The sequence below is a fragment of the Suricata suricatta genome, chromosome 1 (assembly GCF_006229205.1).
Source record: "Suricata suricatta isolate VVHF042 chromosome 1, meerkat_22Aug2017_6uvM2_HiC, whole genome shotgun sequence".
NCBI lineage: Eukaryota > Metazoa > Chordata > Mammalia > Carnivora > Herpestidae > Suricata > Suricata suricatta.
Window position 1 is genome coordinate 95,386,472 of NC_043700.1, and position 15,964 is coordinate 95,402,435.

The following is a 15,964-nucleotide window of genomic DNA, read 5'->3' on the forward strand; positions in this document are numbered from 1 at the left end:
AGAAGGGGAAGGGGCAGACAGAGAGGGAGACACAAAATCTGAAGCAAGCTCCAGGCTCTGACAGCTCAGACTAGGGGCTCAAACTCACGAACCCAGAGATCATGACCTGAGCTAAAGTTGGAGACTTAACTGACTGAGCGGCCCTGGCATCTGTTACTTTCTTAATGCAGGCAACAAGACTTGGCAAAGAAATACATCCATTTCTGGTCTGTTTTTGGTTATCCTTGCATTGCCTGATATTACGAAAAGAATTTTGATTTTATACTATAAAAAGGAAAGCAGTTAGGAAGTCAACCAATATAGCAACAGAACTTCTCTCTTCCCACAGATATACCACATGTACATACACAGAGCAGTCCTCTATGGGAGACTCGTATACACTGGGCAAATGAGAAAACACATTGAAGTGGGTAGGAAAGGCTGAGATGTACTCTCACTAAAAACTCTACTCCTGGCGCAGCATTCATACAATCTGGGAAGACACCCCAACTCTCAACTTGTCCTTGAGGAGTGAAGTGTTTGGACCACACATCTAGGGCCCCATCTGAAGACTGGGTTCCCCAAACATCCAGCTCTGAAAGCCAACAGGACTGGCATACCCGAGACCCATAAGACTACAGCAAAGAAGCAGTGCTTGATGGGTAGATGAGCATTCATGCTGCTATCCCCTTAGGGCTCAGCACAGCGGGACCCGACAAAACCGAACATCTTCTAGTCTTTCTTAGGAGTCTGAATGCATACTTTACAAGCTGCTACCTGAGGGGTCCGGCTGCTTAATTATAGCATGCATTTAGAGTTGGCTCTAATCCTTGGGGGAAGCCAGCAGACATTTCCCTGCTTTCTCTTTCTGGCTCGCTCAAACAATAAAATCAAGTATCCAGTATCTCCCTAGAAGGACCTAGTGAATGTCTGGTGACCCAGCTCTGAACTACCAGAAAGAAAAACTAAGAAACAATCTCATTTACAATAGCTACAAAAATTAAAACACTTTGGACTAAATTTATCCAAGAAGATAAAAAACATCTGTACACTGAAAACTATGACAGTGATGAGAGAAATTAAAGAAGAACGAGTAAATGGAAACATATCCCATGTTTGTGGAATGAAACAATTAATACTGTTGAAATGTCCATACTATCCAAAGTGATCTACAGATACAATGCAATCCCAATAAAAAAATCCAATGGCATTTTTCATACAATACAACAAATAATCCTATGATTTGTATGGAACCACAATAGACCCTGAAGAGTCAAAGAAATCTTGAGAAAGAAGAACAAGGCTAGAGGCATCACATGTCTTGATTTTAAACTGTATTCGAGAGGTAGAGTAATCAAAACAGTACAGTTTTAGCCTAAAAACAGATGCATAGATCAATGGAACATAATGGAGAGCCCTGAAATGAACTCATACAAATGCAGTCAATTAATTTTCAGTAAAGGAGCCTGAAACAGGGGAAAAAATGGGGAAGATAGTTTCTTCAGTAGTGATAGGAAAACTGAGTATTCTCATGTAAGAGAATGAAACTGAACCCCTGTATTATACCATACACAAAAATCAACTTGAAATGGATTAAACACTTGAACATAAGACCTGAAACAATTTTCATTTTCACACTAATTCATTTTTTGAAATGAAATGATTGTTTCAAATCTTTGTCTTTACAAGTCCTTTCTTCCTTAAGAGTATGGTCTCAACTACTGTTCATTCATCTGATTGCATTCTTTAGTAATCTCACATTAATTATACAATTCACCTACAGAAAACTGTTACCAACAAGGGTTGTAAAAGATAATGTGTCAGTTACCAAAACAGGAAGAGAAAGTGAACCACCACACACCCCGTCACTCCAGATCTTTGGAGTTGGTCCCAGCAGACTTTGCTGTGTTCTTCTGACCTAGTCTCAGGCATTTTCACAAAAATGATGTCAGCCTGGAAAAAAACTTTTGGGGAAAAAAATGGGCTTTGGGCTCAGTATAAATTAATTAGTAAGAGGGGAAGAATTTCATATTGAGAGATGAGAAAGTCTAAAGATAGACATTGTCTTCAAAATCTAAAGCACATGTCTGAAGTTCCAAAACTTTCCTCACAAACTATAAAGTTTTATGGACATATTTTTGAATTTTTTGTCATTTTGATGACTTATGAATCTCTTCGAGAATTTTCTTAATGATTTAGCTTACTTGGAAGATTTGGGATTTAAAACACACATTGTTTAAAGAGGAGCAAAGCAAACTCTTATTAGACATTGGAAAATATTTCAGATAGTCATGTATAGGGGGTCTATTGATACAAATCTGCCCTTGGTTTACTGAGACAGTCACTTAGGGTTCCATAAGGGGTGACAGTTGACCCATTGCATATAACTGCTAGGTGAACTTGAGTTCTAATAAAAATAATGAGAATACTGTTCTAGCTAAAATCGAATGAGAACAAAGTAGGGCATAAAAAACATTAGGCCAAAAGAATCCCAAAATTTTAGGGCAGTATTTCTATGTAATTTGGATGCCATTTAGTAATGGTGCCTCAGTTTTAAAACCTGCCTTACCTCTGCTTTCTTCATAGGGGCAAGCAGAAAGAATCATAGTCTATAAATGTTACGCGTTAAGCTTTTCTAATATGTATAGCATTGCCAAAGACCATGTTTTGCTACTCTGTACCTACTGGGATATATTCCAAATAGATATATGTCCAAGAGACATGTCAGCAAATTGTTATCATTTAAAAATCCTCAGTTATCTTTTGAATAAGATTAAAAAATTAGAAAATGCTGTATGTGAAAAAATTACTTGCTTTAAATTTCTCTTACCATTTTATAATGTGGGCAATATTTGTGTTTTCATAGACAGTTTTTCCTCTAGCATTAGCTCTAATACTCTTTAAAAATAACAGGTGGTAGTGCGAAGTAAGAGACATAAAGATATGTAAAGATAGGCTCTTAGGAATTATTTCATTCAGCATAAAGATACAGAAATACAAAGACAGTATGACTTACTCAAGGTCACAAAGTGACTTAGCAGCAGAACTTAGAGAATGAGACTCTATTACATCACTGCCAGTATGTGATGTGACAAGGTTTCTGAATCACAGAAGTCTTAAAAAATGGAAAAACTTTCTATAATGTACTTCTTCATTGAAAATGCCCCCGTCTCATCTATCATCTCCTAGTACACTTCTCCTGTGTTTTAAAACATGCGGTATAGCACTGCCTTTGTGCAGTGTGTGATCTACATATAAAATACTGCATGTGCCCAAGTTAAAACTACTCCCGTTGAGTAGGGAGTCCCAGTTTCTAAGGAGAATGTTTTTCTATTGATGCAGGCAGAATATCTGATTCAAATACAGTAGCATAATGTTCAAAAGAAAAGAGAATGGTTTTCTTCATGATTAAGAGTTCTTTGAGGGAATAATTCTCCTTTGCCATTAAAAGTTATAAATCACCAGCTATAAAATGAGGACAAAAATAAACTAGTGAGCAAATATGGTGATTTTTTTATTCGTAAACATTTATAAAGCATAAAATTTATATTTCCAAATATAATGATATATTATAAAAAGATATAATATATCTTTTTCTGGAAATAATACATTGAATTCATTACCAAATATATTTTGAAAGAAAAAATATTTTAAAGATATTTTTAAATTATCTTAACAAAAGATAATTCATTGAAATTAAAAGTTTCTGGGGTGCCTGGGTGGCTCAGTCAGTTAAGCATCTGACTTCAGCTCATATCATGATATCACGGTTTGGGAGTTTGAGCCCTGCGTTGGGCTCTGTGCTGAGAGATCAGAGCCTGCTTCGGAGTCTGTGTGTCCTTCTCTCTCTGCCTCTCCCCCACTCATGCTCTGTCTGTCTCTCTCTCAAGAATAAACATCAAAATTGTTTAAAAAAAATTTCTGCTCTATGAAAGATATTGGAGTGAAAAAATAGCCATAGACTAGGAGAAAATTTTTAGAAAACACAAATGTAGTAAAGGAATAGCATCTAAGATATACAAAGAACTCTTAAAATTCAAATAAGTAAACAAGTAACCTAATTAAGCATACGAAAATATGCTAAACACCATATATCATTAGGGCATTGCATATTAACAATGAGACACCACTACACATGTATTAGAATGACTATGGTCTAAAATGCTGACAATATCAAATGCTGATGAGGATACCTAGCAATAAGAACTTTCATTCAATGTTGATGAAAATGCAAAATAGAACAGTCACATTGGAAGGCAGTTTGTCAGTTTCTTATAAAAAGTAAACATATTCTTACCATATGATCCAGCAATTACACTCCCAAGCATTTACCCCAAAGGGTAAATAAAATCTTAATCCAGGGCACCTGGGTAGCTCGGTCAGTTAAGTATCTGACTCTTGGTCTCAGCTCAGGTCAGGAACTCGCGGTTTGTGAGTTTGAGCCTCGCATCAGGCTCTGTGCTGACCGTGCAGAGACCACCTGGAATTCTTTCTTTCACTCTCTCTCTCTGCCCCTCACATTTGCTCTCTCTGTTTCTCTCTCAAAATAAGAAATAAACTTAAATAAAAAGAAACTTGCACATAATGGTTATAGCAGCTTTATTACCCAAACTTGTAAGCAACCAAGATGTTCTTCAGTCAGTGAATGGATAAATAAACTATAGTACATGCAGATGATGAAATATTCAGTAGTAAAAAGAAACGAGCTATCAGCCCATAAAAAGACATGAAGGAAACATGTGAAAGGAGATTCCAGTAATATTTCATTCTGGAAAAGGCTAACCTGTGTAGACAATAAAAAGATCACAGGTTTAGGATGAAGGAGGTAGGAACAGGTGAAGCACAGGGGATATTTAGGGCAGTGAAATTATTCTATATGATACAATAATGGTGGGTACAAATGTCATTACACATTTGTCAAAATCCATAGAAAGTACACCATCAAGAGTGAGCCCTAATATAAACTGTGGACTTTAGTTAGTAATAACAATATACTGGGGCACCTGGCTGGCTCAGTCAGTTAAGCATGTGACTTTGGCTCAGGTTGTGATCTCGCAGTTCCTGAGTTCAAGCCCCATGTCAGGATCTGTGCTGACAACTCAGAGCCTGGAGCCTTCTTTGAATTCTGTGTCTCTTTCTTTCTTTGCTTCTCCCCTATTTATGCTCTGTGTCTCTCAAAAATAAATAAAACATTAAAAAATATATGTATCAATAATGGCTCAACAATTTTAGCAAATATGTCACAATAATGCAAGAGATTAATAATAGGGGGAACTGGGAGAAGGAGGTGAGAAAGTAAATGGGAACTCTGTATCTTCCACTTCTTTTTCTTTTCTTTTCTTTTTAGAGAAAGAGTGAAGGAGAGCACACACATGTGTAGGGGAGGGGCAGAAACAGAGGGGGAGAGAGAAAGACAGACAATCCCAAAGAGGATGTGGGGCTTGAACTTATGAACCGTGAGATCATGACCTGAGCTAAAATCAACAGTTGGATGCTTAACCAACTGAACCATTCAGGCACCCCTTCCACTTATTTTTCTGTAAGCCCCAAATTGCTCAAAACTAAAATCTATTAATAAAACATATACATATTATTAAAAATGACATTTAAGAGATAATTCTAACTACTCAAAGCATATCTTTCAGGAAGGTAGGAGAAACATTCCTAATTTTTCTAGTGAGACAAATATTTGGAGATCAGATTCCCATACATAACTTGCATCACTGAAAAAGAAAAAAAAAACACATTTGATCCTTTGATAATAGAAAATACTATTTTTCAGAATTTGTACACAAATATTACACAAATATGGTATTAAGCATATACAGCCTAGGTTTAGGGGTCATGCTGAAGGATTGGTGATAAAATTTTTATAAATATTTTTAAGAAGTGCTTTTTTAAAAATTTAAAAAATGTTTTATTTAGGGGTGCCTCACACTCTCTCTCTCTCTAAAAAATAAAAATAAAACATTAAAAAAATTAAAAAATGTTTTATTTATTTTTGAGAGACAGAGAGGGAGAGAGAGAGAGAAAGGGAGGGAGAGGGAGAGAATGAGCAGGGGAGGGGCAGGGAGAGAAGGGCACAGAATCTGAAGCAGGCTCCAGGCTCTGAGTTGTCAGCACAGATCCTGACATGGGGCTTGAACTCAGGAACTGCGAGATCACAACCTGAGCCAAAGTCACATGCTTAACTGACTGAGCCACCAGGTTGCTTCTCTTATATTTCCAAAAATTTTATATAAAACTGTTTAATAAAGAAAAGCTTCTTACAAAGGGCCAAAATTGGTTACTAATTTTATTCTTTATCTCAGCTGTCTTTTTGGTGCTTGTGTGGAAAACTCAATTTTCTGCATTTTTAACTATGAATTTTGTCTTAAACGGACGAAATTCTTTTAGGAACAAATCACTGTTATCAAACAAAATCTTACAGATTAAAATCGATCTCCCCCATCTGAAGCCCGGGTGAGGGGCTCTAGGGTCCTTCCCCTTCTGCACTTCCATTCTAAACCTGAGATAATGCCAAAGGACCCTAATGCTTCCAGAGACAGTGTTTTAAACCATCCTCTAAAATATAAGGATTTCCCAATTATAAAATCACTTACTACAGGATCTTCTACTACCATTACCTTCCTTTTAACTTCTGACTCAAAGTTCCCCAACAAGGCTCAGTAAAAGATAATAGCAGTGTTTAAAATGAGGGCAGACTAATACCATAGAGTCAATAAAATGTATTAAGCAATTTGATTATAACCAGGTAAAAACGTAATTGCATACAGTAGAAAGGATTGGGAAGTATTTTCAACAAATTATAAACACTTTTATTTATGTTCGTTGGAGGCTTTTTTAATGTAAAAATTGTTGGTGTGGAATAAACCTTTTTTACAAGGAAATTTGAGCCCTTTAAGTATCTTGAAAGTCAGCAAAGGAGGGAAGGTAAAAGAGTTAAGAGAAAGTTAAGAAAAGCTACAGAAAGCAGATTAGAATACTCTGGAATTCTTTTTTTATTCATTTGTTTTGATACAACTGGAAAATTAACCAGTTAGAGGCTGATTTGGGAGAGTAAAAATTTTAAAAAATGCAGATGCCCTTGTAGTAAAACTGATTGTTTGGCAGGATAGTGATTTGATTCAATCAGATGGTTTTCTGAGACCACTGATTGGGACTGTCAGAAAAAAAAGCACTCAGAAAAGCAGGTCTAGAGGATACTGGGGGTGGGACAGAAAACTTGGAAGTGAAGGGTGAAAAGTGAAGACAGAGTTTGTCTAATCTAATCTTGCAGGAGGCGGGCTTTGTGTCTAAAAAAGAAAACAAAATCTCCCTTTTTCCTTTGATTGGTTTTAATAATGCATGTTCTGCCTCTGGGAGCTATAACTTGTTGGCAACTTTTAGATTACTTATACTAGTGGTGAAATACTTTTTGGAGAACTGCTGTGGGAAACTGTCCTAGAAGTACTGCTTCTAGAAATAAGTATATTCTGAATTCTCAAAAGGAAACTTGCAGTAAATTTTTGGTAAACTAGGAACTGCCTATAATCATCTGATTCTCAAAGAGAATTCAGGAGGAAATTAACGACTATAAATTTATAGAAATCATTTTTTATTAGTTACAAAGAAATAACCTCAAAATATAACATGACCAGTGCTATAAAGAAGTGAATGATAATGGACTTGGCCTACTCGGCCTGCAAAAACAAAATACTAAAGACTGGGTGGTGGAGGAATAGAAATTTATTTGCTATCACATCTGGAGGCTAAAAGTCTGAGGTCAGGTGCCCACATGGTCAAGTCCTGGTGAGGATGCCCTTCCTGTCTTGCTGACAGCCACCTTCTCATTGTGTCTTCACGTGGTCTTTCTTCCATGCATACAGGAGGTCTTATTAGGGCCCCACACTTATGAATTTATTGAATCCTAACTACCTCCTTATAAGCTTTACCTATGAGTATAATCACATCGAGGGTTATGGCTTTGACAGATGAATTTTGTGGAAACAATTCAGTCCACTGTAGACTACTTAAAAATGGTAAGCAGTTGCCATTAGGAAAAAAGTAAAGACAACTTGAAACTTACTAGGCACTGTCATTTCCCCCCCGCCCTCCAAAGCTCTGGCTTTCTCTGTGATGCACACAAAATGGCAGCAATATTCGCTTTTGCTTTATTCTACATTTTGTCTATTATATGACTAAAACATGAATTATACACTGATCACCAAAAGTGTTTGCTATCAAAGAAGAGAATACACTATCCTCATGAATGGTTGGCTTATAGAACATGCTCAGTTTATATAGAGAGCTAATTTAAACATAGCTTTACGGATAAAAGTGGTTCAGGCAGCAGGTCAACTGATTCTTCAAATACCTATGTAGTTATGTTCAGGACCCTTGGAGGTCCTTAGGACTATCACTACTTGAATATCAAAATAACAGTTCAAAATAATACAGAACATAGTTATATACTATTTTATGCCATATTATTATGGAAAATTATTATAATGAGGTCTCTTGGTACTAACTGCAGAAAACCACCTGGGGTAGGATCCAAATTATCTCCACATTACACCAAATTTTATACTAAGCTAGGTCATGTTAAAATTGAACTTCAATGTGTCTTAATTTTTACATAATTTAAAATGTATAATGTCAACCAAGTCTTGTCCTCACTTGAGTTATTTTATGTCTCTAAAATTTAATTATTGGTTTTTAGTTTTACATACAAGTACAAAATGAATGAAAATATTAATGTAACTTGCTTTACATAATTCTCTAAAATTTTATAAACTGATATTTTGGGAAAAATGCATAATTTAGGGGTGCCTGGGTGGCTCAGTCAGTTAAGTCATGATCTTACGGTGAGTTCCAGCCCCGCATTGGGCTCTGTGCTGACAGCTCAGAGCCTGGAGCCTGTGTCTCCCTCTCTCTCTGCACCACTCCTGCTCGAGCACTCTGTCTGCCTCTCAATCTCTCAAAAATAAACAATAAAAAAATTTAAATGCATTAATTAAAAGCAATGAAGGTATTAATCTACCCATGAAAATATCCCATAGGGTTTAAAATTAAGGTTGACTAGACATGGCAGGAGGTTTTTGATGTCTGGCACAAGGCAGATGTACAATATTAATTTAATAAATGAATGACAGATGAAGTCATAGCATAAGTATCTTTTATTAAACTACAGGGAAGCCATTAATGAACCATCAGACCAGCTTTTGTGACCCTGTGCATGTGTGAATATTTCATGTCAATTATGATCAACTCAGTGGCATAAAAAGAAATTTCATTTTGAATTGACAACTTCTGGAATTAAATTATTTCCACCAAATTCCAGTTCTGGCACAGGCTTATGGCACCCAACAATAACAACAACAACAACAACAACAACAACAACAACAACAAAATACAAAATGCTGGGGACTACTACTTTTGTATCTGAGGTTATCTGTATGACTTTTTACATTTTTAAGGATTTTGGCAAGAAGTTAAAGCTAGGCAAACTAAATGCAATTCTTGGTTTGAAATATAAAACTACTCCTTAAGGATCTTTTGAAGTGACTAAAAAATATGCCAAGGGGCTACTTTTACTACTACTGAAAAAATGTCTTGTTCTAATGCCAGAAACAGTTTAAGTGGATTTTTTTTTAAATTCTGAAGGAAAAGAGAAAATAATTAGTATATAATTTGAAACTTCCACAATGGCAAATATGGCATGTGCATTACACATAATGTCTTGGATAAGGAAACCTTCCTACAAATATAAAAGCAAAAAAAAATCCATTTTCCAGATTTTAATAGCAAAAAGAGAGTTAAGTATTGATAACAAACATTAGCCATAATATTTGGAGATTGAAAACATAATCAAAACAAAAAAGAAAGCTCCAAAGATTTCAGTAATGCTACTTTTCTTTCAAGCTCACGGAAAGTTTAGATTCTGTTTTTAAATTTCCAAAACATAGTGAAGGTTATATTTTAGAAGAATTTAATGACTGAGCTGCAACTTCGAACAACCATTTTAGAGAGTTTTAGTAGCATTTTAACAGAATGACACCTTTGAGAACTCAGAATTACTGTCATTTGGCGATGAAGAATGAGAACATCCCTATGTCACCATCATACAGCAAATGACATGTAGTATTTTGTCATTAGTGTTAGATTTCTGGACTTTACCTAAATACCTAAGTTTAAACCTAACCTAAATAAAAGGTACAGTAATTAGGTATGCATATTTCCTAAGTGATTATTCTAGTAGAAACAGAAACCCTCAACTTTCTAAAGTTGATAGGTTCACTTTTTTCAACCAACAAAATTTATATTAAAAAAAGTTAGAATTAAGTTGTATACTAGTAACTATGATTACCTTAAAAAATATGCTGATACAGGGATATTATATAAGTACTTTGTAGGGAAACATTAGCTTTACACACTTGAGAGTAAAAATTAGTATACATTTTTAACAAGAAAAAATAAAAATAAGGATAACAATGTTTATAAACTAGCTGAAATAAATACTGCATGTAACAATGAGATAGAATTTGAATTTAAAGAACACACTACTAAGACAAAAAATATGACATATATATGAAACACTCATTATGAATGTTTATAGAATCTAAGGCAATAAAATTTAAAAAATAAATAGACTGCAGATTTTTTAATGTTAAAGATCACTTAGACTGCGTCTGCTGATTTTAAAAAATATAATGAAAATTACTTATTGGGCACTTGCTGTTACTTATAAGGATAAGTGCCTTACAGGAATTATTTCATCTATTCTGGACAACAGATTTATGAAACAGAGACTCTTCCTATACTTATTTACATATAAGGAAACTGATCACGGGGTAGGAAATACTAGACATTTGGACTCAGATCTTTCTCATTCCATAACCCATTTGCTTAACTAAAATGCAGCTTCGCATAGTTTAAAATATTCTTGGTAAACAGTTTTCACATACATTTGTGGCATTCTTTTCATATATAGAATAATTAGAATTATTAGAAATTAACCTATCATTTGAAATAACGTAACAAAAATATCCACTCCATCAGAATCTATAAATACAGAATTAATAGCATGCTTTATACAACTTTTTAAAATTGTGTTCTTCCCAAGTTCGTAGAACCCCTAAAATTTACCATTCTTTTGAAGATGAAGAAGCATGGATTAAATGTGCAAAAATAATGGGGAGCCAGCATGTGTTAATAGAGACTAAGAATCTGGAAGAGCAGAAACAAGATGGAAGGTTAAAATGCTTATTAAATCAGCACTATTGTTGCCTGCGTAATTCTTCATAGCTACAGATTCAGCCTGGGCCGATGTTTGGGGACTAGATCAGAAGGTCTTGACTAACTGGTTGCCTTGATATACTGCTTCCCTATAAAGGGTTTTCAGTATTTTGTTATAAAATGCTCTATTAAGTTTGTTGCTAGCCAGCCTCTCATTCAACGAAGTCCATTTCCTTTCTGACTAATGCTTCTTGTAAGCTAACAGCAGCTTTAAACATCTGGCAAGGAGTCAGTAATACAGGTATGGCAGCACAAGGTGTTCTGGAAAATGATTTGCTTTGGTGTAAACATCCTATCTAACATAGAAAATAGCCTTCAGGTAAGCTAAATTAAGGTTCCTGTATTGCCAATTTGAGTAGAAGCTAAAGTTTAGAGATACAGAGGGTGTTTACATCTCCATACTGGATTTTTAGTATATGTGCTGCCAGCATAATCCAGCATAATACTGGACATTTTTAAAACTGTACATTAACATGAACATTGTAACTTTGTAACTTTCACTTACTTTCTTAACAAAGAGTTTAGGGAAAAGGTGGGTTGGTGCTTATTTCCATTTTACAATACTTTTTATCGTAATGTTTCCAGAATCATAGATACTGAACTTGACTAGCTGTTCTTGAGAAAGTTGAAATGCAGAGAAACCGAAGTTTTCAGGGAAAAAAAAATCACTGGGAATCTCTAAGCAGATAAAACTTTTATTTCCATTCAGTGGAAAATTGCTAAGGAGAATTTTATTAAATCCTGAATTCTATGCACTGTCAATCTTTAATCCTCTGGTGCTATGAATAGGATCTGTAGGCCACAGTAGCAAATACTTAGAGACACTGACTAAGACCCTAAAATCCCAGGCTTCCAGAAGCACTGTTTTCTAGAAACAAAACCATGTTACAGATCTCTGGAAATTCAATCCCTAAGAGATTCCTTACACAATTATTTTAATCCACGATAGGTATATAACTACATAGATTTTTAACACAAGAAAGGATCACAGAGAGCATAGTCCCACCTCCCCTGTTGAAATGTGAAAACTGAGTTCTAGAGATCATAACTGATTTGGCCAAACTACTACTGTAATACACGGCCAAGATAGGATTAAAGTCCAAGTCTTGGCTTTTACCAAATTTCTTCACTTAGTATGTAAATTGTAAAGTTGCAGGGGGAAAGCGGAAGAAGAGGGGTGGTGGGCTGCCTTAAAAGTTACAGCCTGAATATCTGCTTTCAGTATATGCTGCTTTTTGCTCTAAAGATTCTATCAAGTCATTTGCAAGAACAGGCACATTTTAGCAACCGAAAAGAGCTGTGGAAATAAGGTGCTGGCCCCAGGAGCTTATATTCAATATTATATGTGATAGGATGGCTCAGAGGGCATAAGGCACCTGACTTTCAACATTCTGGCCATTCATACCAGGCGCTGCACCTCATGGCTGGTTTAACACTGCACAGGTTATCTTTGTGGTTGTTCTGAAGCAAGGCAGACCGCCATGTGCAGTGCCTCATTTGGATATGTCTCGAGTCTTAAGACTACCGTACGTACACTCTCCTACAAATAGTCCTTGAGAGCCTGCCTGGGTGTTCTGGCAGGGCTGCGCAGCTTCCTGTATACACTCCACCAAAGAATGGTCCTCTTCAACTGTATGTCCTCTTCAAACATAGCTTTGGAGGCATGCATGTGGAGCCATGAGGGAAGAAGAGGACACCAGCCTAGCCAGCCAGATCAGCTGAATTAGCCCTAACAATCAATGGGTTGACAAATGTCACAGCCAGATCACTCTCACATCCAAAGAGATGTGTAAAGACATCTTTAATATTCCCATCTCCCCCCATAATTGATAATAAATAATAAATGCTCATAATTTACCCCATTCACAAAACATGTTTGTCCAAGGGTTGATGAGGCAAATCTTAAAGTCACAGAAAGTAGTTTATCTACTTGGGATGTAAAAATCTAAATTTCTTTATTCAATGAATTCATAGCAACTTTATATGAGCTAGTGTGCTGGGCACTCTGAGGGATATTTAAAAGTGGATAAGCCAAAAATTAAACAGCTTTGTAGAGATATGAAGGTTGTGTCTATACAAGGATGCCCAGCTTAGTGTGGGGATAAGGACTGAAATATGGACTTTATGAAAGCTCATGCTCTGCTTGACAAGCCTTTTGCTCTGAAAGGTAGCTGTCACCAGGTGGGACCAAGGAGCATCTTTTTTAAATTCACATAATGCCGCCTGAGTAGGCTACCTAGTGGTGGCTTTGGACACAAAATGCCACCAATTTTTTGATAACAGCAATTTGATGACATTTCTCACTGGTTCTCCAATGCTTTTCTTTAAAGAAGAAAAGCAAGTTCAGATGATATTCAAGGTCCTTCACACTGTCTTACCTAGTTTTCTTGCTTTATCACCCACTAATTCTATAGGCAGACTCTTTCTTCCAGTCATTTTTCAACCTTAACCAAATCTAGAACACACTATGTTCTTTTCTTTTTTTAAGTAGGCTTCACACCCAGCATGGAGCCCAGTGCGGGACTTGAATTCATGACCCTGAGATCAAGACCTGAGCTGAGATCAAGAGTCAGATACTTAACCAATGGAGCCACTCAGGCGCCCCCATACCATGTTCTTTATGCATCTCTGTCTTTCTTTCAGGTAGGAATGCTCGCTTCCAAGGCCCACTCTACTTACAGAACTGCTACTCGCGCATTAACAGTCAGATCATCTCTCCCTTCAGTCCCAGCCAGGGTGAGTCACACCCTGTTCTTTCTCCCATAGTGCTCTGCACATTGTTAGGTCATGCTACATGAACACATTATATGGAACTTAGTTGTTTATGCTTTTCCTTCAAAACTGCAGGTCTTATTCTCAATACTGAAAAATACAGTAAACAAAGGAAAATATAACTTCAAGTAGTTTATACTTATTTGGGAAGATGACAACAAGGTAACTAAAAATAATCACATATAAGATAAGTACATATAAAAATGTAAAGATGTTTCACATCTGCTGTTTAGTTCACTTACTCACTGTCCATATGAGCAGGCAAGCCTCTACCAAAGTTTCAGGTATGTCAAAGGGAATAATGAAACACTTTCAAAGACTCTTTAGATGACTCAGAGGAATGAAGAAATCATGAAGAGTCTTTTAGGAGGAGTTTAAAGATTTGGTTTCTGGTCCTGGGTTTGTCACTTATTTGCTGTGGGACTTCAGACAAATCCACTGTTTTTGCTTGGCTCTAGTTCTCTTGCTATAGCACTGTTCCCATAGGGTTAAGATTCTCAAATAGATAATGTATACAAAAGTACATTTAAATCTAGAAAATTCCACTTTAAGTGAATGTTAAAACTGACATTTTTTTTGTTGGTGAAATGACAGATTTAACACATAAATTTATGATTCATCCAGCATTAACATCCACTGACTATGAGATACTGGTTGCTTTTGCTGGACTCTAAGAAGTAAAAAAACCTGGTTTCTGCTGTAGAGAATCTTAGTTTGTTTGGGGGCTGCTTATATTAAAATAACTACAGGGGGAAATGTGCAAAGAGCTAAATGAGAGAAACAGAAATCAGTGTAAAAAAATTCAAAAAGAGAAGTCCTGTCAGCTGGCGTGGCCATGATGTTTTCATAACAAAGCAGTGATTTCAGTAGGGTATGTAAGGAAGAGTTATTTTGAAATGCTGGGTACAGAATTTTAGGGTAAATGCACAAGAAGGGGTAGAGAGATAACAGGGATCTTAAGAACAGTAGCCCAGTTGGTCACAGCAGTATGTTTTCACAGGGCAGCCTCTGATTAGGCAGGACAAGGAGGCTACAGATGGTGTACAGGAGGTTGCTAAGCACTGTGGGCTCTGCCTCACTCTGGGGACAGGAACAGTCCTGCCAAGCTGCTCTCTAACAATACTAACCAGAGAGTCTGAGACCTGCGAAAAGGTGTTCTCTTCTAGCTATAGAACTAGAGATAGTTCTATTACTATTTCAGATGTATTGTTAGATAGAGCCAGTCTATGCCAAGTTCGAACACATTGATCCTGATTTTTAGTTTGGGAAAAACTGTCATAAGAGACTTCATGTAGGAAGTGTACAGATATCTTAAATAGCTCTACATTTTTTTCCTGTTTTCATTGTGTTGTAGAAAAGAGAGAATGTCAGAAGGAATGTTAATCTACAAGATAGAAAATTAATTTAATGTTCTCTCTTTATTAGCTATAATAGCTTAAGCATGGCGACTAGAACCTTCTTGAATAAATGAGTTACACTGGGAGGTAATTTTTAATGTCAAGCTGGCCTGAAGACCTTGACCTATTAGACCCAGAAGGGCAAAGACTACTAAACAAAATCTAGGGCAAGACAATCATTTTAGTCAAACAAGGATAAAAAGATTAAATTTATATAGAATTAAAGCTTTCTAAAAACTTAATGTGGAATGTATTTAACGCTAACAAATTGCTTTAAGAAGACTTTCTCGCGCTAGGTTCGCAAGATTACCCAAAATATCACCATATTAAGCATATGTTATGTTTTGAAGGAAAGATCAAGAAGCAATTCATTTAAAATTCAGCTTTCAGATACATTATCTGGTTACTGAGGCAATGCAAAACATTACCACCTCATAGCAGTCTCATCTAATACTTCAGAGGTAGACATAAATACTGAACACATAAGAGGACGGCCGAACGAAGGGAAGTAACATTTATGAAGCACTCGTTACGTGTCA

The 15,964-nt window shown here is 36.1% G+C and overlaps 1 protein-coding gene across 6 annotated transcripts in view; it reads right to left on the bottom strand.

The window, feature by feature from the left end:
- SPATA5 (spermatogenesis associated 5) overlaps positions 1-15,964 on the bottom strand; it is a 325,548-nt gene that overhangs the window by 54,248 nt on the left and 255,336 nt on the right. The window contains exon 16 of one of the 6 annotated variants that reach the window (XM_029941247.1): positions 5,656-5,702. The exons of 4 other annotated variants lie outside the window; for them this stretch is intronic. In XM_029941247.1, coding sequence (XP_029797107.1) covers positions 5,700-5,702 — 3 coding nt within the window. In that variant the 3' untranslated portion in view covers positions 5,656-5,699. Of the gene's footprint in view, positions 1-5,655; positions 5,703-14,082; positions 14,119-15,964 lie in introns of those variants that run through there. One more of the 6 variants, XM_029941238.1, reaches the window with a different exon arrangement.